The sequence below is a fragment of the Zeus faber genome (genome assembly GCF_960531495.2).
Source record: "Zeus faber genome assembly, chromosome: 18".
Lineage (NCBI taxonomy): Eukaryota > Metazoa > Chordata > Actinopteri > Zeiformes > Zeidae > Zeus > Zeus faber.
Genome location: NC_137210.1, coordinates 30,011,468 through 30,036,793, shown reverse-complemented (window position 1 = coordinate 30,036,793; position 25,326 = coordinate 30,011,468). Strand labels below are relative to the sequence as shown.

The 25,326-nt window shown below is 43.1% G+C and overlaps 1 protein-coding gene across 1 annotated transcript in view; it reads left to right on the top strand.

Moving 5' to 3' along the window:
- The window catches only part of LOC307244005 (uncharacterized protein), a gene marked incomplete at its 3' end in the record, with an annotated part of 29,628 nt that extends 6,566 nt beyond the window's left edge, over positions 1-23,062 (top strand). The window contains exons 9-22 of the mRNA XM_080018977.1: positions 3,778-3,978; positions 10,172-10,340; positions 16,394-16,525; positions 19,028-19,176; positions 19,429-19,578; positions 20,045-20,123; positions 20,207-20,284; positions 20,438-20,584; positions 20,675-20,742; positions 20,945-21,047; positions 21,409-21,572; positions 21,696-21,823; positions 22,568-22,848; positions 23,054-23,062. Coding sequence (XP_079875103.1) covers positions 3,778-3,978; positions 10,172-10,340; positions 16,394-16,525; positions 19,028-19,176; positions 19,429-19,578; positions 20,045-20,123; positions 20,207-20,284; positions 20,438-20,584; positions 20,675-20,742; positions 20,945-21,047; positions 21,409-21,572; positions 21,696-21,823; positions 22,568-22,848; positions 23,054-23,062 — 1,858 coding nt within the window. The remainder of the gene's footprint in view (positions 1-3,777; positions 3,979-10,171; positions 10,341-16,393; positions 16,526-19,027; positions 19,177-19,428; positions 19,579-20,044; positions 20,124-20,206; positions 20,285-20,437; positions 20,585-20,674; positions 20,743-20,944; positions 21,048-21,408; positions 21,573-21,695; positions 21,824-22,567; positions 22,849-23,053) is intronic.
- Between the last annotated feature and the right edge of the window lie 2,264 nt (positions 23,063-25,326).

Sequence of the window (25,326 nt, the reverse complement as noted above, 5' to 3'; positions counted from 1 at the left end):
TATAGTTAACAAGTGTTACTATATGTTAACTATTACATTCTAGCCTAGTCTTTAAATAACAACTAGTTAATTAGGACATAGTCAAACTGAATGTAGTTGTAACTAATGGAGTAATTTCTAAGCTTTTCAGTGAGTTAAGTTAATCGAATGAATTTAACTCACTTTACTAACTTGAGTTAGTTTACGGTCATTTTGATTACTTTGATGTAGAGGTAGTTTACAGTTACCTGTTGAGTTAGTGTAGAGTTAGTTTTTTTTATCATTAGTTTTGAGAAGTAAATTGATAGAAGTAACTAGATGTAGAGATAGGTTTCTGTCTTGTTTGCGTTTATTTTGAAATAGTTTAGACTGAGTTTAGTTCTTTAGGGGTAGTTATATAAGGAATTAATTTAGGGTTAATTTACAGTTAGTTTACATTTGATTACAGTTAGTTTATGGTTAGTTTACATTTGGTTTACAGTTTGCTAATGGTTAGTTAACATTTGATTTACAGTTAGTTTATGGTTAGTTTACATCTGGTTTCCAGTTAGTTTATGAATAGTTTACATTTGGTTTTCAGGTAGCTTATGGTTAGTTTACTTTGGTTTACAGTTGGTTTATGGTTAATTTACATTTGGTTTACATTTAGTTTATGGTTAGTGTACATTTGATTTACATTTAGTTTATGGTTAGTTTACATTTGTTTTACAACTAGTTTATGGTTAGTTTACATTTGGTTTTCAGTTAGTTTATTGTGAGTTTACATTTGGTTTGTGGTTAGTTTACATTTGGTTTACAGTTAGTTTATGGCTAGTTAACATCTGGTTTCCATTTAGTTTATGGTTAGTTTCCATTTAGTTTATGGTTAGTTTACATTTGGTTTACATTTAGTTTATGGTTAGTTTACATTTGGTTTACATTTAGTTTATGGTTAGTTTACATTTAGTTTATGGTTAGTTTACATTTAGTTTATGGTTAGTTTACATTTGGTTTACATTTAGTTTATGGTTAGTTTACATTTAGTTTATTGTTAGTTTACATTTAGTTTATGGTTAGTTTACATTTGGTTTACATTTAGCTTATGGTCAGTTTACATTTGGTTAATTGTTAGTTTACATTTGGTTTACACTTAGTTTACGGTTAGTTTACATTTGATTTACAGTTAGTTTATGGGTAGTTTACATTTGGTTTACAGTTAGTTTATGGGTAGTTTACATCTGGTTTACAAGTAGTTTGTGTTAGTTTACATCTAGTTTAGATTTAGTTTATGGTTAGTTTACATCTGGTTTACATTTAGTTTATGGGTAGTTTACATCTGGTTTACAAGTAGTTTGTGGTTAGTTTACATCTAGTTTAGTTTTAGTTCATGGTTAGTTTACATCTGGTTTACATTTAGTTTATGGGTAGTTTACATCTGGTTTACAAGTAGTTTGTGTTAGTTTACATCTAGTTTAGATTTAGTTTATGGTTAGTTTACATCTGGTTTACATTTAGTTTATGGGTAGTTTACATCTGGTTTACATTTAGTTTATGGGTAGTTTACATCTGGTTTCCAAGTAGTTTGTGGTTAGTTTACATCTAGTTTAGATTTAGTTTATGGTTAGTTTACATCTGGTTTACATTTTGTTTATAGTTAGTTTACATCTGGTTTACATTTTGTTTATAGTTAGTTTACATCTGGTTTACATTTAGTTTATGTTTAGTTTACATCAGGTTTACATTTGGTTTTCAGTTAGTTTATTGTTAGTTTACATTTGGTTTGTGGTTAGTTTACATTTGGTTTACAGTTAGTTTATGGCTAGTTAACATCTGGTTTCAATTTAGTTTATGGTTAGTTTACATTTAGTTTATGGTTAGTTTACATTTGGTTTACATTTAGTTTATGGTTAGTTTACATTTAGTTTATTGTTAGTTTACATTTAGTTTATGGTTAGTTTACATTTGGTTTACATTTAGCTTATGGTCAGTTTACATTTGGTTAATTGTTAGTTTACATTTGGTTTACACTTAGTTTACGGTTAGTTTACATTTGATTTACAGTTAGTTTATGGGTAGTTTACATTTGGTTTACAGTTAGTTTATGGGTAGTTTACATCTGGTTTACAAGTAGTTTGTGTTAGTTTACATCTAGTTTAGATTTAGTTTATGGTTAGTTTACATCTGGTTTACATTTAGTTTATGGGTAGTTTACATCTGGTTTACAAGTAGTTTATGAATAGTTTACATTTGGTTTTCAGGTAGCTTATGGTTAGTTTACTTTGGTTTACAGTTGGTTTATGGTTAATTTACATTTGGTTTACATTTAGTTTAGTTTTAGTTTATGGTTAGTTTACATCTGGTTTACATTTAGTTTATGGGTAGTTTACATCTGGTTTACAAGTAGTTTGTGTTAGTTTACATCTAGTTTAGATTTAGTTTATGGTTAGTTTACATCTGGTTTACATTTAGTTTATGGGTAGTTTACATCTGGTTTCCAAGTAGTTTGTGGTTAGTTTACATCTAGTTTAGATTTAGTTTATGGTTAGTTTACATCTGGTTTACATTTTGTTTATAGTTAGTTTACATCTGGTTTACATTTTGTTTATAGTTAGTTTACATCTGGTTTACATTTAGTTTATGTTTAGTTTACATCAGGTTTACATTTGGTTTTCAGTTAGTTTATTGTTAGTTTACATTTGGTTTGTGGTTAGTTTACATTTGGTTTACAGTTAGTTTATGGCTAGTTAACATCTGGTTTCCATTTAGTTTATGGTTAGTTTACATTTAGTTTATGGTTAGTTTACATTTGGTTTACATTTAGTTTATGGTTAGTTTACATTTAGTTTATGTTTAGTTTACATTTAGTTTATGGTTAGTTTACATTTGGTTTACATTTAGCTTATGGTCAGTTTACATTTGGTTAATTGTTAGTTTACATTTGGTTTACACGTAGTTTACGGTTAGTTTACATTTGATTTACAGTTAGTTTATGGGTAGTTTACATTTGGTTTACAGTTAGTTTATGGGTAGTTTACATGTGGTTTACAAGTAGTTTGTGTTAGTTTACATCTAGTTTAGATTTAGTTTATGGTTAGTTTACATCTGGTTTACATTTAGTTTATGGGTAGTTTACATCTGGTTTACAAGTAGTTTGTGGTTAGTTTACATCTAGTTTAGATTTAGTTTATGGTTAGTTTACATCTGGTTTACATTTTGTTTATAGTTAGTTTACATCTGGTTTACATTTAGTTTATGTTTAGTTTACATCGGGTTTACATTTAGTTTATGGTTAGTTTACATTTGGTTTATATTTAGTTCATGGTTAGTTTACATTTGGTTTACAGTTAGTTTATGGCTAGTTAACATCTGGTTTCCATTTAGTTTATGGTTAGTTTACATTGGGTTTACATTTAGTTTATGGTTAGTTTACACCGGGTTTACATTTAGTTTATGGTTAGTTTACATTTAGTTTATGGTTAGTTTACATTTTGTTTATGGTTAGTTTACATTTTGTTTATGGTTATTTTACATTTGGTTAACATTTAGTTTACATTTAGTTTATGGGTAGTTTACATCAGGTTTACATTTAGTTTATGGTTAGTTTACATTTAGTTTATGGTTAGTTTACATTTGGTTTACATTTAGTTAATGTTTAGTTTACATTTGGTTTACATTTAGTTTATGGTTAGTTTACATCGGGCTTACATTTAGTTTATGGTTAGTTTACATTTAGTTTATAGTTAGTTTACATTTGGTTTACATTTAGTTTCATGGTTGAAGGGGGTTGTTAAGTGGTAATGTGAGCTGTTTCCTCTGCAGAGACCTGTGGGAGCTGAGAGCAGATCTCTCCTCTCTTTCCTCCTCTCTCATCTCCTGCGTCTCCTCCTCCCGCCCTGACCCCACCTCCTCCAGCGTGGGAGCACTGCAGCGGCAAGAAAGGGCGGAGGAGCAGAGAGCGCGGGAGGAGGAGGAGAGAGAGAGGGGGGAGAAAGAGAGAGAGGTATCAGAGCTGAAGGAAAGGTGGGTTTTCATCTTTCATTTCTGCCTTAAAGGTGTTGTGTTTATAGAGGTAGTTCTGAGATGGTACTGTCTCTCTCTCTCTCTCTCTCTCTGTCTCTTCTCTCTCTCTTCTTTCTCTCTCTCTCTCTCTGTCTCTCTCTCTCTGTCTCTCTCTCTCTCTCTCTCTCTGTCTCTTCTCTCTCTCTCTCTCTCTCTGTCTCTCTCTCTCTGTCTCTTCTCTCTCTCTCTCTCTCTCTCTCTGTTTCTCTCTCTCTCTCTCTCTCTGAGTGATTGGAGGTGTGAGCGAGCGGAGCGTGTCAGCGTTTGGTAGAGTGAGTGGTTTTCTCTCTAACTTTTTCTATCAATTGTATGTTTATAATTATTTGTTGGTGACGGGTTTCGTTTTTTTGTTGGTTGTAGGGTGTGCGCACAGCGGGTGGGGGGTGGTGGTGGTAGTGGTGGTGGTGGTGGTGCGGGTCCGCAACCATGTCGGACCTCACCAAGCTAACGAGGAAGCACGGCATTAAGTTGCCCGTGTCTTCCTCGGTCTCGGTGGAGGACTGCAGCCTGGCGGTGGGGAAGGCTGTCGGCTACAGCAGCGTTGTGTCCGCAGCGCGGATGAACAGCGCGGTGGTCATCTTCCTGGACGGTGTAGACAAGGTGAACGCGGTGGTGGCGAGCGGCGTTACGGTGAACAAAATGTTCGTTCCCGTCCTGCCTCTCTCCACACCGGCGAAGAGGGTGAATCTGGCGAATGTTCCGCCATTCATTAAAGATGAGACCCTCACTAGGGAACTGGCGAGGCACGGGAAGGTGGTGTCGCCAGTTAAAAAAGTCCCGTTGGGGTGCAAGTCGCCGCTGCTCAAGCAGGTGGTGTCGCACAGGAGACACGTCCTGATGGTGTTGAACAACAGGGATGCGGAGTTAAACGTAGCTTTTAAAATCAGGGCGGATGAGTTTGACTACGTGGTGTTTGTCAACACTGACACCACCAAGTGCTTTGGGTGCGGTGGGGAGGGACACCAGGTCAGGGCATGTCCAGGCAAGAAGGCAGACGGCGAGACAGGTGAGGGGCAGAAGGGTGGACAGGACAAGGAGGGAGCACAGGAGGGGGCAGGTGAGGGTCAGAAAGGGGAAAAGCAGGCGAAGGTGGGGGCACAGGAGGGAGCAGGGGGGGGGAAAACAGGCAAAGAAGGGGGCACAGGAGGAGGCGGGGGAGGGCCAGAAGGAAGGAGGGGAAAAGCAGGTGAAGGTGGGGGCACAGGAGAGGCAGGTGAGGGCCAAAAGGAGGCAGGGGAAAGACGGGTGGAGGTGGGGGCACAGGGGGAGACAGGTGGAGGGCGGAAAGGAAAGGAGAAGAAACAGGTGAAGGTGGGGGCACAGGAGGGGGCAGGCGAGGGGCAGGGGAAAAAAGGGGGGGGGGGGGGGGGGATGTGGAGCCGCAGGAGGGAACGGGTGGAGGTAGACGGCGCAGCCAGGTGAGCGTGGAGACACGGGGGGAGGCAGGCGAGGGTCTGGAAAGCAGGCAGGTAAGGGTGGGAGGACAGGAGGGGAAGGAGGAGGGTCCGGAAGACAGGCAGGTGGGTGCGGGGGGACAGGAGGGGACTGATGAAGGAAAGGAAGCTACGGAACAAAGTCAAAGGAGTGCAGGTGACGTAGCTAGGGAGGAGGAGGCACTGGAAGGAAGTGACTTTGAGATGGGGGACGAGGACGATCGGTTGAGAGTCCCCCGGCTCAAAAGAAAGTCCAACAATATGGTAGGAGACTCTCAGGCGAAGAGAGGGACAGCAAGCCAGGGGAAGGCAAGTCAGGAGGTGGAGCAGGGAGGCTCGGAGTCGGAGTCCTGGATGGAGGAGGACTCTGCTGCAGACAGTGAGGGGCAGGTTTTTCTCGGCGTAAAGAAGAAAAAGGGCAAAAAAAGCTACAGTGTGGGCAAAATAAAAGCGTTTCTGCACAGGACGAAGAATGTGAAAGGGATTAAGGTGGAGGACTTCTTCTCAGACAAGGAGTTGCTGGCGAACGTGGCCCAGCAACAGATGAGGAGTAAGGGGAGAGGAGGGTTCACGGACCAGGAGGTGTACAGGCTAAAGAAAATAGTGCAGAAGATCAGGAAGGAGCTGAACAACGGAGAGGATGGGGAGGAGGTGGAGGTGGGTGCTGCTGTTCGGGCTGTTTCCCTTTTCCGTTGCAATGAGTGACTTTAACATCAGCACGCTGAACGCGAATGGGGCCAGAGACGCAGCCAAGAGGTCTCTGCTGTACGAGCTGATGGAGCAGAAGAGGCTGGATGTGCTGTTGGTGCAGGAGACCCACAGTGACTCTGGCAATGAGGCTGACTGGAAGAGGGAGTGGGGGGGGGGAGGTGGTGCTAAGCCACAAGAGCACCACCAGCGGGGGGGTGGCTCTTCTCTTTTCTAAGAGCTTTGCCCCAGCATCCTTTGAGGTGGAGGAGGTGGTGGAGGGCAGACTGATGGTGGTGAGGGCAGCATTTGGGCATCATAAGTTTGTCTTTATAAATGTGTACGCTCCCACCACAGGACCACACAGAGTCACCTTTTTGCAAGTTTTAAATGGGGTTTTAAGCAAAGCTCGTACTGGGGAGTTTTTGTTTCTAGGAGGTGACTTTAACTGCACCGAGAACGACCTGTTAGACAGGAACCACTGTGAGCCGCACAGAGCATCGCAGAACGCGATGAGGCTGCTCTCAAGCGAGAACGAGCTAACGGACGTGTGGAGGAGAACCAACGGGGATGAAAGACAGTACACCTGGGTGCACTGCAGAGGCACCTTTCTATCGTTGGCCAGACTAGACCGGTTTTACTGTTTTAAGCACCATTTTAACATTTTTAAGGAATGTAGAATGGTGCCTGTTGGTTTTACCGATCACTCCCTGGTTGTTTGCCGTGTTTTTATCGCCAATGTAAAGCCCAAAAGCGCATATTGGCATTTTAACACCACCCTACTATGTGACTCCAACTTTAAGGATGCTTTTAGGTTTTTTTGGGAAGGTTTTAGAGACAGAAAGCAGGATTTTATTTCCTTAAGACTGTGGTGGGACTATGGGAAGAGGGAGATAGAGCAGCTCTGTCGGCAGTATACTCTCAATGTCACACGGGACATCACCAGATCTATGAGGGATCTGGAGACTGACATTGTGGAGTTACAGGGTGTAGTGGAACCCACTGGGAATCGAGATCACATTAAGGACCTCAAGTCTAAAAGAGCTGCTCTTGCAGACCTACTAGGCACCAAGGCGCAGGGGGCGCTGGTCCGCTCTCGCTTCCAGAGCGCAGCACTGATGGACGCACCATCTAGTTTCTTTTTTAGCCTGGAGAAGAGGAACGGGCAGAGCAGGTTTATCCACGCCCTGAGATCAGACACAGGACAGGAGCTCAGGAGGCCGGAGGAGATCCGGACGAGAGCCGTGGACTTTTACACAGAGCTGTACAGAAGTGAGTACGAGGAGCAAAAAGAACTGTTTTACTCCTTTTGTGGGAATTTGCCCAGGGTCCCGGAAGATGTCAGTGCGGTGCTGGGGGAACCTCTGACCCTGCAGGATCTTTCCACGGCCCTGCAGAGCATGAAGGGGGGTAAGGCCCCTGGCATCGACGGGATTCCTGCTGAGTTTTACAAAGAGTTCTGGGAGGAGTTACGGGAGGACCTTTTAATGGTTTTTAATGAAGTTTTTAAAGATACGTTATTGCCAGTCAGCTGCAGGAGGGCAGTCATCACTCTCCTACCCAAGAAAGGAGACCTGCAGGAGATCAAGAACTGGCGTCCTGTGTCCCTTCTGTGCACGGACTATAAAATCCTGTCGAGGGCGCTGGCCAACAGGCTGAGGGAGGTAATGGACCTGGTAGTCCATCAGGACCAAACTTACTGTGTGCCTGGTAGGTCCATTCTGGACAATGTGTCCTTAATTCGGAATATTTTGGACGTCTCTAGTTCTCTGGGCATTGAAACTGGGCTCATTTCGCTAGACCAGGAAAAGGCGTTTGACCGGGTTGAGCACCCTTACCTCTGGAAAACTCTGGAGGCTTTTGGCCTCAGCCCTGGTCTGATAGCCATGATCCAGTTTTTGTACCAGGACATCGAGAGTATACTGAAGATTAATGGAGGGCTGAGCGGCCCTTTTAAAGTGCGTAGAGGGGTGAGACAGGGCTGCCCCCTCTCAGGGATGTTGTACTCTCTGGCCATAGAACCATTGCTGTGTCAATTAAGGACGAACATCGAGGGTGTGTTTCTAAACGGTCTCGAGAGAAGCCACATTCTATCAGCCTATGCGGACGACGTCATTGTCTTAATAAAGAAACAGGACGAAATCAGCAAACTGGAGGGGATCGTCAGGGACTTTGGGCTGCTATCAGCAGCGAAAGTCAACTGGGACACGAGCGAAGCGCTGGCTGTGTGCGGATGGAGGGGGGGACTTTTAAAACTGCCAGGAGGCTTACGGTGGCGAAGGGATGGGTTTAAGTATCTGGGAGTGTTTTTAGGGAGTGAAAGTGTGGTGGGGAAGAACTGGGAAGGACTGCTAGGAAAGATACAGGGCAAGCTAAGAAAATGGAGGTGGGCACTGCCACAGCTGTCCTATAGGGGCAGGACGCTCATTATTAACAACCTGGTGGCCTCACAGCTGTGGCACAGAGTGGCCTGTGTCCAACCACCAGACCTGCTAGTTAGGAAGATACAGGCCGAGCTGATGGATTTCTTTTGGGGGCGGAATTTCCACTGGGTCAGGAAGGAAAAGGTCTTTCTGCCTAAAGAGGAAGGGGGGCACGGTGTGGTGGACATCAAAAGCAGAGTGGCAACTTTTAGGTTACAGTTTGTGCAGAAGTTGTTAACGGGGTACTTTAACGTTTGGAAGGACGTGGCGGGCTTGGTCTTAAAGAGGACTGGGAGGATGGGACTTGACCGCTCGTTGTTTTTAATGGACACGAGTCTTCTAAACAAGTCGGGCTTACCCCGTTTTTATCAGGAGCTTTTTAAAGCATGGGGGTTATTTAAGAACAGGAAAAGGGAGGCCGCAGATTCCCTCCACTGGCTCCTGGAGGAGCCGGTGATCGGAGGAGCCAGGCTGGATGTGCAGGACGGGGCCACTCCAGGACTGAGGAGCATCCTGAGGGAGGCAGGGGTCCTGACCCTGAGGCAGGTGGTGGCGGCGGCGGGGAGCGACCTGCAGGACGGCGAGGCCATGGCGGTGCGGCTGGGGGTGAGGTCCACCAGGATCGTACACCTGGTGCTCAAGAGGTGGAGGGAGGCGCTCACGGAGGAGGAGCTGGCCCTGCTGAAGGAGTACGGCGAAGGCGCGGAGGAGCCAAACCCGGAGGATCCTTCCCGGAGATGACCCTGACCCCCAACCTGGAGGGGTCCTCCGGGAAGCTGCTGCACAGGGCACTTTATGCAGAACTGTACCTGCACACAGCCAGCGGGAAGGCTTTTAACAAAGAGTGTGTGGTTGTTTTAAATAGGAAGGGACTGGAGGGGCGGCAGGACACTGTCTGGAGGGGACGGCTCCAGATGGGGGGACAGGAGGAGCTGTGTTGGAGGAGTTTTTACAAAGCTCCCTCCAAGAAAAGGACGGGGGACCTCCAATGGAGGGTCCTACATGGAGCCATAGCTGTCAACAGCTTTGTTTCTGTTTTTAATCCCACGGTCGCAAACGAATGTCCATTCTGCAAACTGCCAGAGTCCGTGTTTCACTGTTTTGCAGAGTGCGACAGACTTTTAGAGCTTTTTAGTCTTTTAAAGGAAAGTTTTAAGCTCTTTAAGGAGGAGTGGTCCAGAAACTGTTTTATTTTTGGGGTTGGATACTACAGGGCCAACGCAGAGAAATGGCGACTGCTTAATTTTCTAGTCGGGGAAGCGAAGATGGCCATCTACCTCACGAGGAGGAACAAACTGAGGGGAAAGGAGAGTGTTTTAGGAAGAGTGTTTGTAGCGTTGGTCAGGGCCAGAGTCTTGATTGATTTTAACTTTCACAGACTGATGAAGAGTCTGGACGTCTTCATCAAGCTGTGGTGTTTTAACGACGCCATCTGCTCCCTGGTGGAGGACGACCTGTGCTTCCAGTCTGTTTTTAACGTGTAGGACTCTGTTAGTGAACCAAGTGTGTTTGTTGTATTGTCTGTAACTGTGAACTAGAGAAATTGTTAAAATAAAGATGCTTTAAAAATCAAAAAAAAATCTTTCTCTCTCTCTTCTCTCTCTCTGTCAGGATGGCTGAGCTCTCTCGCTCGCTGCAGGCCCAGGAGAGGGAGAGGGAGTGCTGGGAGGAGGAGAGAAGAGAAGAAGGGAGGAGGGCGGAGGAGAGAGAGAAGGAGTGGGAGAGGCAGAGAGAAATGGAGAGAAGCTTCCAGTCTGTTTGTCAGGCGGTCGTTAAACTGGTGAGACTGGTTGACTGGTCCTGGTGCACTGGTTTACTCGCCACATTGAGTTCAATCTCATCTAGTTTGATAGAGTTTAGTCTAGTTTACTCTGGTTTAGTCTAGTCTCATTTAGTCTAGTTTACTCTAGTTTAGTCTAGTCTCATTTAGTCTAGTTTACTCTAGTTTAGTCTAGTCTCATTTAGTCTAGTTTACTCTGGTTTAGTCTAGTCTCATTTAGTCTAGTTTACTCTGGTTTAGTCTAGTCTCATTTAGTCTAGTTTACTCTGGTTTAGTCTAGTCTCATTTAGTCTAGTTTACTCTGGTTTAGTCTTGTCTCATTTAGTCTAGTTTACTCTGGTTTAGTCTAGTCTCATTTAGTCTAGTTTACTCTGGTTTAGTCTAGTCTCATTTAGTCTAGTTTACTCTAGTTTAGTCTAGTCTCATTTAGTCTAGTTTACTCTGGTTTAGTCTAGTCTCATTTAGTCTAGTTTACTCTGGTTTAGTCTAGTCTCATTTAGTCTAGTTTACTCTGGTTTAGTCTAGTCTCATTTAGTCTAGTTTACTCTGGTTTAGTCTAGTCTCATTTAGTCTAGTTTACTCTAGTTTAGTCTAGTCTCATTTAGTCTAGTTTACTCTGGTTTAGTCTAGTCTCATTTAGTCTAGTTTACTCTGGTTTAGTCTAGTCTCATTTAGTCTAGTTTACTCTAGTTTAGTCTAGTTTACTCTAGTTTAGTCTAGTCTCATTTAGTCTAGTTTACTCTAGTTTAGTCTAGTCTAATTTAGTCTAGTTTACTCTGGTTTAGTCTAGTCTCATTTAGTCTAGTTTACTCTGGTTTAGTCTAGTCTCATTTAGTCTAGTTTACTCTGGTTTAGTCTAGTCTCATTTAGTCTAGTTTACTCTGGTTTAGTCTAGTCTCATTTAGTCTAGTTTACTCTAGTTTAGTCTAGTCTCATTTAGTCTAGTTTACTCTGGTTTAGTCTAGTCTCATTTAGTCTAGTTTACTCTGGTTTAGTCTAGTCTCATTTAGTCTAGTTTACTCTAGTTTAGTCTAGTCTACTCTAGTTTAGTCTAGTCTCATTTAGTCTAGTTTACTCTGGTTTAGTCTAGTCTCATTTAGTCTAGTTTACTCTAGTTTAGTCTAGTTTAGTCTAGTCTCATTTAGTCTAGTTTACTCTGGTTTAGTCTAGTCTCATTTAGTCTAGTTTACTCTAGTTTAGTCTAGTCTCATTTAGTCTAGTTTACTCTGGTTTAATCTTGTCTCATTTAGTCTAGTTTACTCTGGTTTAGTCTAGTCTCATTTAGTCTAGTTTACTCTGGTTTAGTCTAGTCTCATTTAGTCTAGTTTACTCTAGTTTAGTCTAGTCTCATTTAGTCTAGTTTACTCTGGTTTAGTCTAGTCTCATTTAGTCTAGTTTACTCTGGTTTAGTCTAGTCTCATTTAGTCTAGTTTACTCTAGTTTAGTCTAGTCTTATTTAGTCTAGTTTACTCTGGTTTAGTCTAGTCTCATTTAGTCTAGTTTACTCTGGTTTAGTCTAGTCTCATTTAGTCTAGTTTACTCTAGTTTACTCTAGTTTACTCTAGTTTAGTCTAGTCTCATTTAGTCTAGTTTACTCTGGTTTAGTCTAGTCTCATTTAGTCTAGTTTACTCTAGTTTAGTCTAGTTTACTCTAGTTTAGTCTAGTCTCATTTAGTCTAGTTTACTCTAGTTTAGTCTAGTCTCATTTAGTCTAGTTTACTCTGGTTTAGTCTAGTCTCATTTAGTCTAGTTTACTCTGGTTTAGTCTAGTCTCATTTAGTCTAGTTTACTCTGGTTTAGTCTAGTCTCATTTAGTCTAGTTTACTCTGGTTTAGTCTAGTCTCATTTAGTCTAGTTTACTCTGGTTTAGTCTAGTCTCATTTAGTCTAGTTTACTCTGGTTTAGTCTAGTCTCATTTAGTCTAGTTTACTCTAGTTTAGTCTAGTCTCATTTAGTCTAGTTTACTCTGGTTTAGTCTAGTCTCATTTAGTCTAGTTTACTCTGGTTTAGTCTAGTCTCATTTAGTCTAGTTTACTCTGGTTTAGTCTAGTCTCATTTAGTCTAGTTTACTCTAGTTTAGTCTAGTCTTATTTAGTCTAGTTTACTCTGGTTTAGTCTAGTCTCATTTAGTCTAGTTTACTCTGGTTTAGTCTAGTCTCATTTAGTCTAGTTTACTCTGGTTTAGTCTAGTCTCATTTAGTCTAGTTTACTCTAGTTTAGTCTAGTCTCATTTAGTCTAGTTTACTCTGGTTTAGTCTAGTCTCATTTAGTCTAGTTTACTCTGGTTTAGTCTAGTCTCATTTAGTCTAGTTTACTCTAGTTTACTCTAGTTTACTCTAGTTTAGTCTAGTCTCATTTAGTCTAGTTTACTCTGGTTTAGTCTAGTCTCATTTAGTCTAGTTTACTCTAGTTTAGTCTAGTTTACTCTAGTTTAGTCTAGTCTCATTTAGTCTAGTTTACTCTGGTTTAGTCTAGTCTCATTTAGTCTAGTTTACTCTAGTTTAGTCTAGTCTCATTTAGTCTAGTTTACTCTGGTTTAGTCTAGTCTCATTTAGTCTAGTTTACTCTGGTTTAGTCTAGTCTAATTTAGTCTAGTTTACTCTGGTTTAGTCTAGTCTCATTTAGTCTAGTTTACTCTAGTTTAGTCTAGTCTCATTTAGTCTAGTTTACTCTGGTTTAGTCTAGTCTCATTTAGTCTAGTTTACTCTGGTTTAGTCTAGTCTAATTTAGTCTAGTTTACTCTGGTTTAGTCTAGTCTTATTTAGTCTAGTTTACTCTGGTTTAGTCTAGTCTTATTTAGTCTAGTTTACTCTGGTTTAGTCTAGTCTAATCTAGTCTAGTTTACTCTGGTTTAGTCTAGTCTCATTTAGTCTAGTTTACTCTAGTTTAGTCTAGTCTAATTTAGTCTAGTTTACTCTAGTTTAGTCTAGTCTCATTTAGTCTAGTTTACTCGGGTTTAGTCTAGTCTAATTTAGTCTAGTTTACTCTGGTTTAGTCTAGTCTCATTTAGTCTAGTCTCATTTAGTCTAGTTTACTCTGGTTTAGTCTAGTCTCATTTAGTCTAGTTTACTCTAGTTTAGTCTAGTCTCATTTAGTCTAGTTTACTCTGGTTTAGTCTAGTCTCATTTAGTCTAGTTTACTCTAGTTTAGTCCAGTCTCATTTAGTCTAGTTTACTCTGGTTTAGTCTAGTCTCATTTAGTCTAGTTTACTCTAGTTTAGTCTAGTCTCATTTAGTCTAGTTTACTCTAGTTTAGTCTAGTCTAATTTAGTCTAGTTTACTCTGGTTTAGTCTAGTCTCATTTAGTCTAGTTTACTCTAGTTTAGTCTAGTCTTATTTAGTCTAGTTTACTCTAGTTTAGTCTAGTCTCATTTAGTCTAGTTTACTCTAGTTTAGTCTAGTCTCATTTAGTCTAGTTTACTCTAGTTTAGTCTAGTCTTATTTAGTCTAGTTTACTCTGGTTTAGTCTAGTCTAATTTAGTCTAGTTTACTCTGGTTTAGTCTAGTCTTATTTAGTCTAGTTTACTCTGGTTTAGTCTAGTCTAATTTAGTCTAGTTTACTCTGGTTTAGTCTAGTCTCATTTAGTCTAGTTTACTCTAGTTTAGTCTAGTCTTATTTAGTCTAGTTTACTCGGGTTTAGTCTAATCTAATTTAGTCTAGTTTACTCTGGTTTAGTCTAGTCTCATTTAGTCTAGTTTACTCTAGTTTAGTCCAGTCTCATTTAGTCTAGTTTACTCTGGTTTGGTCTAGTCTCATTTAGTCTAGTTTACTCTAGTTTAGTCTAGTCTCATTTAGTCTAGTTTACTCTAGTTTAGTCTAGTCTTATTTAGTCTAGTTTACTCTGGTTTAGTCTAGTCTCATTTAGTCTAGTTTACTCTGGTTTAGTCTAGTCTCATTTAGTCTAGTTTACTCTAGTTTAGTCCAGTCTCATTTAGTCTGGTTTACTCTGGTTTAGTCTAGTCTCATTTAGTCTAGTTTACTCTGGTTTATTCTAGTCTCATTTAGTCTAGTTTAGTCTAGGGGGATGGTAGCTCAGGCGGTAGAGCTGGTGGTCTAGTGATCTAAAGGTTGCTGGTTCGATCCCAGGCTCCTCCTGCTAGCATGCTGTAGTGTCCTTGAGCAAGACACTTAACCCCTAATTGCTCCTGATGGCTGCGTCCGTCGGTGTTTGAACAATTGTAAGTCGCTTTGGATAAAAGCGTCTGCTAAATGACTAAATGTAAATGTAATGTAAATGTAGTCTAGTCTCATTTAGTCTAGTTTACTCTAGTTTAGTCTAGTCTCATTTAGTCTAGTTTACTCAGGTTTAGTCTAGTCTTATTTAGTCTAGTTTACTCTGGTTTAGTCTAGTCTAATTTAGTCTAGTTTACTCTAGTTTAGTCTAGTCTCATTTAGTCTAGTTTACTCTGGTTTAGTCTAGTCTAATTTGGTCTAGTTTACTCTAGTTTAGTCTAGTCTAATTGAGTCTAGTTTACTCTGGTTTAGTCTAGTCTCATTTAGTCTAGTTTACTCTGGTTTAGTCTAGTCTCATTTAGTCTAGTTTACTCTAGTTTAGTCTAGTCTTATTTAGTCTAGTTTACTCTAGTTTAGTCTAGTCTTATTTAGTCTAGTTTACTCTAGTTTACTCTAGTCTCATTTAGTCTAGTTTACTCTAGTCTAGTCTTATTTCGTCTAGTTTACTCTAGTTTAGTCTAGTCTCATTTAGTCTAGTTTACTCTGGTTTAGTCTAGTCTCATTTAGTCTAGTTTACTCTAGTTTAGTCTAGTCTTATTTAGTCTAGTTTACTCTAGTTTAGTCTAGTCTCATTTAGTCTAGTTTACTCTAGTTTACTCTAGTCTCATTTAGTCTAGTTTACTCTAGTTTAGTCTAGTCTTATTTAGTCTAGTTTACTCTAGTTTAGTCTAGTCTCATTTAGTCTAGTTTACTCTAGTTTAGTCTAGTCTCATTTAGTCTAGTTTACTCTGGTTTAGTCTAGTCTCATTTAGTCTAGTTTACTCTAGTTTAGTCTAGTCTAAGTCTAGTTTACTCTAGTTTAGTCTAGTCTCATTTAGTCTAGTTTACTCTAGTTTAGTCTAGTCTCATTTAGTCTAGTTTACTCTGGTTTAGTCTATTCTAATTTAGTCTAGTTTTGTTTAACTCTTGTCTTGTCTGATCTGGTTGACTTAAGTTTAAACTTGTCTTATTTAGTCTTTTCTAGTTTACTCTAGTCTAATTGAATGGAGTTCAGGGTAAATTAATCTAGTCCGGTGTAGTTTTGTTTGATCTAGCTTAGTGTAGTTAAACTTTATTTTAGTCTAGTTTACTCTAGTCCAGTTTTGTTCAGTGTAGTCTAGTGTAGTCTAGTTGAGACTAGTTGAGTCTAGTCTAGGTCAGCAGAACTCCATGTTTACTTGTTCCCAAGGAGCACATGTGCTGCTCAGTTAAAACATGGATGAACTTTGTGTTTTTCCTTAATGACAGGTTACGAGGAGACATTTACAGGAAAAATGATTTCATTGATTTATCGGTTTAATATTTCTGTATTTAATAATGATGTCATAATTAAACGTTCAACTGCTTTAAACGGTATTAACACCTCTGTAATAAAAGAGTTCTTATTTCTAGAGACTTAGAAATAAGAATAGACATGAAAAATAGGCTTGTTTATTTTATTAATCAATTGATTTAATTATGAATACAATAACAAGTAACCAGGCGGCCTGAGAACAATATAATAGATATAGAAATCAAATTTTTGGAGAAACTGACAAAAGCTGAAACTCTAAATAATTGACACTTGATGTTGTCTTTTATGAGATGGAGCCTGCGTGTCCCGGAGCAGGTTGTGGCTGTTCAGAGGTTCATGTTTTACCAGAGAGCGGATTACATCCACCCCAGAACCTGAATTGAATTTCTTTAAGTCACCAGTATCAAGTTCAATTGCCATGATTATATCAAACCCGATTTCCTGAGAATCCTCTCAGAATGAAGCGAGTTGGTCCTCCCCTCAGCCCAGGATCAGTCCACTTCCTCTCAGTCCTGTCGCTCTGACCCGGACTCTGTTCTGGATCCAGTCCAGGCTTTTGAAGTCCAGGCCTGGTCTTTCCGTACCAGGGGGCGGAGCTCCAGAAGACCAGCTGGCCTCTCTGCTGTCGGTGCTGGCCCACGCTGAGAGCGCCCTCCAGTGGAGGGAGCAGGAACTGCAGGTCAGCAAGCCACACTGCAACAACACTGCCACGCCTAGTCCTACCAGTACCAACTAGTACTGCTAATCCTGGTGTATCACCACAATAGTACTACCACCACCCCAATACTACCACCACGCCAGTACTACCACCCCCCAGTACTACTACCACCACAGTACTACCACCACCTTAATACTGCTATCGCCACAGTACTACTACCACCACAATGCTACCACCACCCGAGTACTACCACCACCACAGTACTACCACCACAACAGTACTACTACCACCACAGTACTACTACCACCAGAATATTACAACCAATTCTCCAAGTTGAGATTCAGCGTAATTTTAGGACAAATTAAACTGTAGTTTAGTTCTCAGTAGTGGTACATCAAAGTACACACATTCAGTAGCGGTACATCAAAGTACACACATTTAGTTGTGGTACATCAAAGTACACACATTCAGTAGTGGTACATCAAAGAACACACCTTCAGTAGTGGTACATCATGTGGGATTTCTTGTACATTGGAGTTGCTGCATGTGGTTGAAGTTCTGTAAAACATGTTGGACCCGTTGATCAGATCTCAGTCACAGTGTTTATTACTTTTAAAACAGAGTGTGTTAATGTTCATGTTCATGTTCATATTTCAAGTTTCATGTTCCATGTTCATGTTCATGTTCATGTTCATGTTCATGTTCATGTTCCATGTTCATGTTCCATGTTCATGTTCCATGTTCATGTTCATGTTCATGTTTCATGTTCATGTTCCATGTTCATGTTCATGTTTCATGTTCATGTTCCATGTTCATGTTGATGTTCATGTTTCATGTTCATGTTCCATGTTCATGTTCCATGTTCATGTTCATGTTCATGTTCCATGTTCATGTTCATGTTTCATGTTCCATGTTCATGTTCCATGTTCATGTTCATGTTTCATGTTCATGTTCCATGTTCATGTTGATGTTCATGTTCATGTTCCATGTTCATGTTCCATGTTCATGTTCATGTTTCATGTTCCATGTTCATGTTCCATGTTTCATGTTCATGTTCATGTTTCATGTTCATGTTCATGTTCCATGTTTCATGTTTCATGTTCATGTTTCATGTTCATGTTCATGTTCCATGTTCCATGTTCATGTTCCATGTTCCATGTTCATGTCCCATGTTCATGTTCATGTTCCATGTTTCATGTTTCATGTTTCATGTTCATGTTTCATGTTCATGTTCATGTTTCATGTTCATGTTTCATGTTCATATTTCAAGTTTCATGTTCATGTTCATGTTCCATGTTCCATGTTCATGTTCCATGTTCATGTTCCATGTTCATGTTCATGTTCCATGTTCATGTTCCATGTTCATGTTCATGTTCCATGTTCATGTTCCATGTTCATGTTCCATGTTCATGTTCCATGTTCATGTTTCATGTTCATGTTCATGTTCCATGTTCATGTTCATGTTCATGTTCATGTTTCATGTTCATGTTCCATGTTCCATGTTCCATGTTCATGTTCCATGTTCCATGTTCATGTTCATGTTCCATGTTTCATGTTTCATGTTTCATGTTCATGTTTCATGTTCATGTTCCTGTTTCATGTTCATGTTCATATTCATATTCATGTTCATGTTCATGTTTCATGTCCATGTTCCATGTTCCATGTTCATGTTCCATGTTTCATGTTTCATGTTTCATGTTCATGTTTCATGTTCATGTTTCATGTTCATGTTCATATTCATATTCATATTCATGTTCATGTTCATGTTCCATGTTTCATGTTTCATGTTCCATGTTCATGTTCCATGTTCCATGTTCATGTTCCATGTTTCATGTTTCATGTTCATGTTTCATGTTCATATTCATATTCATATTCATGTTCATGTTCATGTTCCATGTTTCATGTTCCATGTTTCATGTTCCATGTTCATGTTCCATGTTTCATGTTCATGTTCATATTCATATTCATATTCATATTCATGTTCATGTTTCATGTTTCATGTTTCATGTTTCATGTTCCATGTTCCATGTTCATGTTCATGTTCATGTTGTTTGGTGCCAAGTTCTCTGACAGGTTATGACTGACGTATGACACACTGTACTTTTCTGTTTTGTTCAATGGGAACTTGCGTAAAATAACATAGATCTGAAATAAAACCAGGAGTGGCGCAGGCAGCGCTCCCTCTGCAATGTCTCCATTACACACGAGAGGGCGTCACTCCCCAAGGACACACACAGGACCCAAAACATACTTTCATTGTCAGAACTACAGATGAATAGATCCTACGTTGTTATAGTTGTTGATTGAGTTCAACAGCAGCCTTGTGGCTCCTTCTGGCTTTTCTTTCCTCCTCCTTTACCTTCCACATGTTACGTTGGAACAGGAAGCTGAGCAGCTGCACCAGCCAGGAGGCTGCAGGGCAACTACCACCTGCTGGGCTGCCGGAGCAAACCCTGAGGACCGCCACGTATTTACCTGTGTGTTTGTGTGTGCGTGTGCGTGTGCGTGTGTGTGTGCGTGCAGGACGCGGCCTCCTCCGTCAGGCGGGTGGAGGACAAGAATGTTTGTTTGCAGAACAGTGTCGCTCAGATGGAGAAGGAGCTGCAGGACACACACACACTCTACCTCCATGCACGCCAAGAGCACACACACACACAGCAGGCACTGGCCAGGTGGGACACACACACACACACACACACACACACACACACACACACACACACACACACACACACACACACATTATTATTTATTATAGTATACAAAGTTTAGTAAATATGAGTTTCTTTTAACAAAATACTGTGTATGTGTGTGTGCGTGTGTGCGTGTGTGCTTGTACGTGCGTGTGTGTGCGTGTGTGTGTGTGTGTGTGTGTGTGTGTGTGTGTGTGTGTGTGTGTGTGTGTGTGTGTGTGTGTGCTCCAGGGAGAGGGGCGTGGCCGCCTCCCTCCAGACTCAGGTTGAGGAGGTGGAGAAGCGGGAGGAGGAGGTGAAGAGAGAGAACGACAGACTGAGGAGAGAGAGGGAGAGAGAGGAGGAGAGAAGAAGCGAGATGGAGAGAGAGAGACACAAAAGGTACTGCACACAGTGTACTACACACAGTGTACACTCCTTCAGTACTTGGTGTAATGCTGCTGTTGTATGTCATAGAATTACATGATTTAAGGTGGTACATAGATAACTTATAGTGACAACACAGTCAAATAGGGTGGTATTTTTGATCCATAAAGGCGTTTTTTTTTCCTGTAATTAACGCAGTATTTGTGGTCATTTCAGTGCTATTTGTAGTAATTTAAGGCGGTGTATACAGTAAGTTAATGTAGTGTTAATGGTAATTTAGGGTGGTGTGTACAGTAACTTCATTCAAGACAGTGTGGTCAAGGTGGTATTAATAGTAATTTAGGGCAGTGTATGCATTAACTTAAATGGTGTTTATCCTCATTTAAGGTGGTGTGTTCTGTAACTTATGGTGGTATTTTTTTGACATAATTTTTAGTAGTTAAAGGTGGTATCTTTGGTCATCTAAGGTGGTGTGTTTCAGGGTGGAGGAGGAACTGCGTCAGAAAGCTGAACTGACGGAGAGAGAAACACGTAGCCGCATGGAAGTACACACTTTAAAGGTACAAATACTATAATTCAGTCATAATACAATCCTAGTTAGTGTGCGTGCTAAGCTTCATGTAATGGGTGTGTTGTCCTATAGGGGGTGATAGAGAGGGAGCAGCGCGACCGACAGAGATCAGAAGAAGAGGCTTCTGATGCCAGGCAGGCTCTACAGCAGGTACACACACTGTACACACACTGTACACACACTGCATCCGACCAAGGGAGTAGTGTACTAGATATATTCCCCTGCCTAGGGAGTAGTGTACTAGATATATTCCTGCCTAGGGAGTAGTGTACTAGTAAATTTCCTGCCCCTTCGTGTCCTCAGAGCAGGGACAGCGTCCAGGCTCTGTCCTCCTCTGAGTCTCGGCTCAGCAGACGTTTGGCAGAGAGCAGAGACGCTCTGGACAAGATGGCCGCCCTCAACCAAGCACTGGCCGTGGACAAGAGAGAGCTCAACACACAGCTACTGGAGGTAGTACCTGTCTGTATGCCTGTCTGTCTGTACATCACTTTTGGAATTCCGACTTATTTGTGTGTGTGTGTGTGTGTGTGTGTGTTGCAGTTTTCTTCAGACATGGCGTCACTGCTCAGTGAATTGAGTGCGCTGAGGGAAGAACACCAGCAGCTTGAGTATGTACTACACAGTACACCAACTAGTGTACAGTACACTAACTAGTGCACTAACTAGTGCACAGTACACTAACTAGTGCACAGTACACTAACTAGTGCATAGTATGCAGTGCACACAGTACACACTAGTGCTGAAAACTATATTAAAAGTACAGTTTATTTCAGTGATATGTTTAAATCCCTGAATAATCTCCTGCTTCAGGACGCAGAAAGCAGCGGAGATGGAGAGAGTGGAGGAGGAGAGACGGAGGGAGGTGGACGGACTGACGGAGGAGAGAGAGAGAGACCAAGAGCAGCTGAAAGAGGTAAAGAAGGAAGAGCAGCTCTTCATCCATCCATTCTGTGGAAAAAGGCCTAGAGGGATACTGGATTCTGATTGTCTTTACTCATGTATAGGTGGATAGGTGATCAATAACAAGTGATCAATAACAAGTGATCAATAAGTAATATTGAGCTCATGTTAGCGCTGATGTTTGACAGTTGTTTTCATGGAAAGAGCAAAACCAAAAATGACACATTTAAATGATTGTAAATAATAAGAATATAGGAAAAATAAATCATTATTCAATAAATAAATATGTCATTATTTTACTTTAATTGAAAATCAAAGTTTTTCAATAATTGCAAAAAGTATTTGAGATATGTGTTTGCACTGTGCGTGTGCAGCTGCGCTCCCAGCATGCAGCAGTGTGTGAGCAGCTGGAGGAAGAGAGGAGGAGAGGAGAGAGAGACAGGGAGGAGCAGGAGAAAGACAGGAGGGCGACCAACGAAAAACTGTCTGCGGCCGAGAGAGAGAGAGAGCAGAACGAGGACGAGCTGCAGCAGCTGAGGTACGCACCGTCTGTCTGTCTGTCTCACGCTCTCCTTTTTCTAACCCTGGGAACATGAGTTGACTTTGTCAAAGCGGTGAAAACAGAAGGTGAAGAGCATGATCAATGTGTGTGCCGCTGCAGGTCTCTCTCCGTGCTGCTCCACCAGCAGCTCTGTGTGTTGAAGGAGCAGCTCTCACAGGGGGAGGTGGAGACAGGTCGACTACACAAACAACTACACACTGTCCAGGAGAGGAGAGACAGCCTGCACGGTCTGTCTGCCTGCCTGTCTGCCTGTCTGTCTGTCTGTCTGTCTGTCTGTCTGTCTGTCTGTCTGTCTGTCTGTCTGTCTGCCTGCCTGCCTGCCTGCCTGCCTGCCTGTCACTGTTTGTCTGCTTGCCTGCCTGTCTGTCTGTCTGTCTGCCTGTCACTTTGTTTGTCTGCTTGCCTGCCTGCCTGCCTGCCTGTCTGTCTGTCTGTCTGTCACTTTGTTTGTCTGCTTGCCTGTCTGCCTGCCTGCCTTCCTGTCTGTCTGTCTGTCTGTCTGTGTGTCTGTCTGTCTGCCCGTCACTTTGTTTGTCTGCTTGCTTGCCTGTCTGCCTGTCTGTCTGCTTGCCTGTCTGCCTGTCTGTCTGTCTGTCTACTTGCCTGCCTGCCTGTCTGTCTGTCTGTCACTTTGTTTGTCTGCTTGCCTGTCTGCCTGCCTGCCTTCCTGTCTGTCTGTCTGTCTGCCTGCCTGCCTGCCTGCCTGTCTGTCTGTGTGTCTGTCTGTCTGCCCGTCACTTTGTTTGTCTGCTTGCCTGTCTGCCTGTTTGTCTGTCTGTCTACTTTCCTGCCTGCCTGTCTGTCTGTCTGTCTGTCCGTCTGTCTGCCTGCCTGCCTGCCTGCCTGTCTGTCTCCATGTCTGTCTGCCTGCCTGCCTGTCACTGTCTGTCTACCTGTCACTGTCTGTCTGTCTGTCACTCTGTCTGCCTGTGTGACAGACAGATGTGTCTCTCCCTCCCTCTCTCCTGCAGGAGAGGTGGAGTGTCTGAGAGGTGAGCTAGAGCGAGGGATGACCGAGAGGGAGAGACTGCAAGCGGAGGTGGAGAAGCTGAGGAAGAGGAGCAGAGAGGAGGAGGAGAAGAGGGACATGCTGAGCACTGAGCTGCGGAGGAGGGAGGGAGAGGAGGAGGCCATGAAGAGCGTGATGGAGGGGTTGAGGGAGGAGATGTGTTCAGAGCTGAGAGAGAACAAGGCGGAGGTGGAGAGACTACATCTCCGCCTGGCGTCAGAACGACAGGTCAGCCAAGAACAAGTGAGGGAGGAGAGAGAGAGAGGGGAGGAGGTGAAGGAGAAGATAAGGAGAGCGGAGGAGGAGAAAGAAAGACTGGAGCTTCAACTCTCTCAGCTGAAAGGAGAGAACAACGGAATGAGAGAGACACAGAGAGAGGGGGAGGAGAGGAGGCAAAAGGAGGAGCGACAGAGAGACGGAGAGATGGAGGCGCTCTGTGACCGGATAGAGGGACTAGAGAGAGAGAGAGAGGAGCTACGACAGGCGAAAGTGATGGGGGAGGAGAGAGAGAGGGAGAGAGAGGAAGAGGCGGAGACACTGAAAGAACGAGTGTGTGGCGCGGAGAGAGAGAGGGAGCGTCTGGAGGGAGAGGTGGAGGAGAGAGAGAAGGAGGCGGAGCTTCTGAGAGGATGGATGAGTGTGTTGGAAGAAGAGATGGATGAGAAGAGAAATGAGGTGAAGAAAGGAGAGAGCAGCCTTGAGAAAGAGAGGAGAGAGAGAGGGGAAGAGAGGAAGAGGGTGGAGGAGGAAATGGGGAGGGTGGAGGAGGAGAAGAAGAGGATGGAGGAGGAGAAGGGGAGGATGGAGGAGGAGAAGGGGAGGATGGAGGAGGAGGAGAAGAGGAAGATGGAGGAGGAGAAGGGGAGGATGAAGGAAGAGAAGGGGAGGGTGGAGGAGGAGAAGGGGAGGGTGGAGGAGGAGAAGAGGAAGATGGGGGAGGAGAAGGGGAGGATGAAGGAAGAGAAGGGGAGGGTGGAGGAGGAGAAGGGGAGGGTGGAGGAGGAGAAGAGGAAGATGGGGGAGGAGAAGGGGAGGATGAAGGAAGAGAAGGGGAGGGTGGAGGAGGGGAAGGGGAGGGTGGAGGAGGAGAAGAGGAGGATGGAGGAGGAGAAGGGGAGGATGGAGGAGGTAAAAGGGATGATGAAGGAGGAAAATGGGAGGATGGATAAGGAGAAGGGGAGGATGGAGGAGGAGAAGAGGAAGATGGAGGAGGAGAAGGGGAGAATGGAGGAGGAGAAGGGGAGGATGAAGGAGGAGAAAGGGAGGGTGGATGAGGAGAAGGGGAGGGTGGAGGAGGAGAAGAGGAGGATGGAGGAGGAGAAGGGGAGGATGGAGGAGGAGAAGAGGAAGATGGAGGAGGAGAAGGGGAGAATGAAGGAGGAGAAGGGGAGGATGAAGGAGGAGAAAGTGAGGGTGGAGGAGGAGAAGGGGAGGGTGGAGGAGGAGAAGGGGAGGATGGAGGAGGAGAAGGGGAGGAGGGAGGATGAGAAGGAGAGGATGGAGGAGGAGAAGGGGAGGATAGAGAGTGAGAAAATGAAGATAGAGGATGAGAAGGGGAGGATGGCGGAGGAGAAGAGGAAGATGGAGGAGGAGGAGGGGAGGATGGAGAGTGAGAAAATTAAGATAGAGGATGAGAAGGAGAGGATGGAGGAGGAGAAGAGGAAGATGGAGGAGGAGGAGGGGAGGATGGAGAGTGAGAAAATTAAGATAGAGGATGAGAAGGAGAGGATGGAGGAAGAGAAGAGGAGGATGGAGGAGAAGAAGGGGAGGATGAAGGAGGAGAAAGGGAGGGTGGATGAGGAGAAGGGGAGGATAGCGAGGGAGAAAATCAAGATAGAGGATGAGCAGGAGAGGAAGGAGGAGGAGAAGAGGAGGATAGAGGATGAGAAGGAGAGGATGATGGAGAAGAAGGGGAGGATGGAGGAGGAGAAGAGGAGGATGGAGGAGGAGAAGGGGAGGATAGAGGAGGAGAAGGGGAGGATGGAGGAGGAGAAGAGGAGGATAGAGGAGGAGAAGGGGAGGATGGAGGAGGAGAAGAGGAGGATGGAGGAGGAGAAGGGGAGGATAGAGGAGGAGAAGGGGAGGATGGAGGAGGAGAAGAGGAGGATAGAGGATGAGAAGGAGAGGATGATGGAGAAGAAGGGTAGGAATGAGGAGGAGAAGAGGAGGATGGAGGAGGAGAAGGGGAGGATGGAGGAGGAGAAGGAGAGGATGGAGGAGGAGAAGGAGAGGATGGAGGAGAACAAGAGAATAGAGGAGGAGAAAGAGAGGATGGAGGAGGAGAAGAGGAAGATGAAGGGAGAGAAAGAGAGGATGGAGAAGGGAAGCCTAGAGGAGGAAAAGAGGAAGCTTGAGGAGGAGAAGGAGAGGATAGAGGAGGAGAACAAGAGAATGGAGGAGGAGAAGGAGAGGATAGAGGAGGAGAAGAGGAAGCTCGAGGAGGAGAAGGAGAGATACAGGGGAGATGGGAAGGGAAGGATGGAGGGGGAGAAAATAAGGATGGAAGTGGAAAGGGGGAGATACAGAGAGGAGAAGGAGAGGATAGAGGAGGAGGAGGAGGGGAGGATAGAGGAGGAGAAGTGGAGGATAAAGGAAGTGGAGAGATACAGAGAGGAGAAGAGGATGATAGAGGTGGAAAGAGGGAGGATGGAGGAGGAGAAGAGGAGCATGGGGGAGGAGAGGGAGCGATACAGAGAGGAGAGGGGGAGGATGGCAGATGAA